The sequence below is a fragment of the Apaloderma vittatum genome, unplaced genomic scaffold (assembly GCF_000703405.1).
Source record: "Apaloderma vittatum isolate BGI_N311 unplaced genomic scaffold, ASM70340v1 scaffold19959, whole genome shotgun sequence".
Classification (NCBI taxonomy): domain Eukaryota; kingdom Metazoa; phylum Chordata; class Aves; order Trogoniformes; family Trogonidae; genus Apaloderma; species Apaloderma vittatum.
This window is the reverse complement of record NW_009733715.1, coordinates 1,771-4,647: the sequence shown is the minus strand read 5'-3', so window position 1 is coordinate 4,647 and position 2,877 is coordinate 1,771. Positions and strand designations below refer to the sequence as shown.

General features: G+C 57.0%; 1 protein-coding gene across 1 annotated transcript in view; it reads left to right on the top strand.

The window, feature by feature from the left end:
- Positions 1–2,877, top strand: part of PLOD1 (procollagen-lysine, 2-oxoglutarate 5-dioxygenase 1) — a gene marked incomplete at its 3' end in the record, with an annotated part of 7,308 nt that overhangs the window by 2,681 nt on the left and 1,750 nt on the right. The window contains exons 6-8 of the mRNA XM_009876026.1: positions 836–940; positions 1,359–1,484; positions 2,227–2,368. Coding sequence (XP_009874328.1) covers positions 836–940; positions 1,359–1,484; positions 2,227–2,368 — 373 coding nt within the window. The remainder of the gene's footprint in view (positions 1–835; positions 941–1,358; positions 1,485–2,226; positions 2,369–2,877) is intronic.

The following is a 2,877-nucleotide window of genomic DNA, read 5'->3' as shown; positions in this document are numbered from 1 at the left end:
ATCCAGGGGCTGGAGGAGCTCTGCTATGAGGACAGGCTGCGGGAGCTGGGATTGTTCAGTCTGGAAAAGAGAAGACTCTGAGGGGACCTAAGAGCTGCCTTCCAATACCTGAAGGGAACCGACAGGAAGGCTGGGGAGGGACTTTTTACAAGAGTGTCCAGCGACCGGACAAGGGGAAATGGGTTTAAGTTGAAGGACAACAGATTTAGATTGGACCTTAGGAAGAAATTCTTCAGTACAAGGGCAGCAAGACTTTGGAATAAATTGCCCAGAGATGTTGTGGCTGCCCCCTCCCTGGAGATGTTCAAGGCCAGGTCGGATGAGGCCGTTAGCAACCTGGGCTGGTTAAGGGCGTCCCTGCCCATGGCAGGAGGTTGGATGAGATGATCTCCGAGGTCCCTTCCAACCTGAGACATTCCATGGTTCCATGATTCCATGGCCAAGCAGCCCCCAGGTCACACAGAACATGCTCCCCTGTTTTTGAGGAGGGGTGCTGCCGTAAAACCACGGGCTGGGGCCGATCCTCCTGCCTGTACTCGGGAGGCGAGCGAGCGCAGATCTGGCTTTGGGCCAAGCATCAATGGGAACCTCCTCAGTTCCCGCCGAGCAAAGAGTTTGCCAAGTGTGACTCCGGCTGTGTCTCTGCTGTAGGATCCTGACTCTGCCGTGCTGGTACCCAGCTGGCTCTCTGGGTTGTCACCATTAAAGGGATTTTTTCGGAGCACCCAGCAGATGAGCTTTAGAGCACGAGGTGGAGGAGTTTGTGGTGCCCTGTCCCGGTGTCGCTCGGTTTTTGGAGGATTTCACTATGACCTGTCCTGTTCTCTGACTGCAGGGATCTGTGCAGGAAGGATCCTGACTGCGACTACTACTTCAGCCTGGATGCTGAGATTGTGCTGAAGAACACGGAGACTCTGCGGATCCTGATCGAACAGAACAAGTGAGTCCTTTGGTCCCAGAACCCTTCCTGGGCACCTTTGCCATGAGGAGCACTGCGAGCTCGGTCCCCACCGAGGAACTAGAACCCTGTTAGAGAGGGAATGTTGGACACACGCCTCTTATTTCTTCTTATTTCTACTGTAGTTTTAATCCCTGGATTTTAGGAGTGGATGTAAATCATCCCTAGTTCTGTCTTTATCCAGTCACTGGCATGACTTGAATCCTAAGGAACGTGCTGCAGGGTGCCCTTAGCTGTGAGCGGCACCGTGTTTGCCCTCACTCGTGTGCAGTTTTGTTCCAACAGAGGTCACAGACGCAGCGACCCTGTGAGGAAGAATCTAACTCTCACAGCTAATCTTTCCCTTTCCTGCCCACGGTGCCGCCCTGGGCTGCCATTGCTGTCCCTCTCCCGCCGGCAGGCTGGTGATCGCCCCCCTGGTGAGCCGCCATGAGAAGCTCTGGTCCAACTTCTGGGGAGCGCTGAGCCCCGATGGGTACTACGCCCGCTCCGAGGATTACGTGGACGTCGTTCAGCGGCGCAGAGTGTGAGTACGCAGGGGAAGCTCCTTACTGACAGCATCGCTGCTGGCTGCAGCGCGGTATCGGCAACGAGCTCATCACAGAGCCGGAGACCCCCTGGCCCTGCCTACAGCAGAGGAGCCCTGGGGTCCCGCTTGGCAGCTGCCCCGGGTTCTCCCCCGAGCAGGGATGAGAATGTGCTTGGGGCAGATTCTCTTAGCGGGGAAGGTTTGAGAGTCCTGACCCTGCTGGAACCCCTTCACCTTCCTCAGGTCGTGTCTTCCCTCCTGTGGGCTCATGTGATCCTTAAAATCCCACAAAGTGCTGTTTCATCTTCACTGGGTAGTTTTCTTAAAACACCAGGTGGTCCCTGAGTGGAGAAGTCACAAAATATCATTGCAGGTTCCTTCATATTCGTGAGGGGCTCTTTTTGTCTTTTGTTTAGGCAGTTATAGGTGTGGTGAGAAATGCTGGGAAGCAGCTTTAGCACTTTGGGCTACTTCAGATTTTTTTAAATCACTGAAAACCCCCCCCATGTTGATCTCTCTGGGAAGAAATTCAGGCCATTAATTACGTCCCTGACAAAACCACAGAGTAGCAGTGATTTTTTCCTGGAGTGACCGTCCCTCCTGGTGCGGGGTCTCCCCGCTCTCCTGATGGGCTTGAGCCAGCCTGGCCCGACCCCGTGGTGCTGCTGCCACCCGGTCCGCCCAGCCCTTTCTCTCTTGGTGCTGTTTCAAGTCCTGCTCCCCTCTGTGTGTGTTTCAGCGGGCTCTGGAACGTGCCCTACATCAGCAGCGCTTACCTGGTGAAGGGCAAGGCTCTGCGCTCCCAGCTGGACCAGGAGGATCTCTTCCGCAGCGGCCGGCTGGACGCCGACATGGCTTTCTGCCACAACGTCCGCAGCCGGGTTGGTGGCAGAGAGCGGCTGGCAGGGAGGGCGGCGTGCCGGTGGGAGTGACAGGGTGAAGCAGTTCTGAGGCATTTGGCTGTGCCGCAGTGAGGAACAGGACGGGACGGGACGGGCTGGCGTCACCCAGCACCGGGCGGGTTGGCACGGGGCGGGATTTCTGTCTTGCTGTGCAGCCGCACCGAGCCAGGGACCAGTAAGTGGGACGGGTGACGTTTTGGGGCTTGGAACTACTCGGGGCTGTTCTCCGCGGGGTTGATGGGGTAAGAAGGAGGAACCCGATCTCCAAGCAGCTGCTGGGCTCTGCTGACAAGAGGCACAGAACTACCGGCTCTGGCTCTAAGCTGCCCAAGTTCCTCACAGCCAGGGCAGAAATGAAACAGGAGGCCCACAGGAGAAGAGAGGGAGCAGAGGAGCAGCTCAGGCACGGCCACCAGTGCTGGGAGCTGCTCCGTGCCTCTATTTCCTCGGGGCTGACAGGAGCGGGAGGCCTGGAAACCACGCTTCAT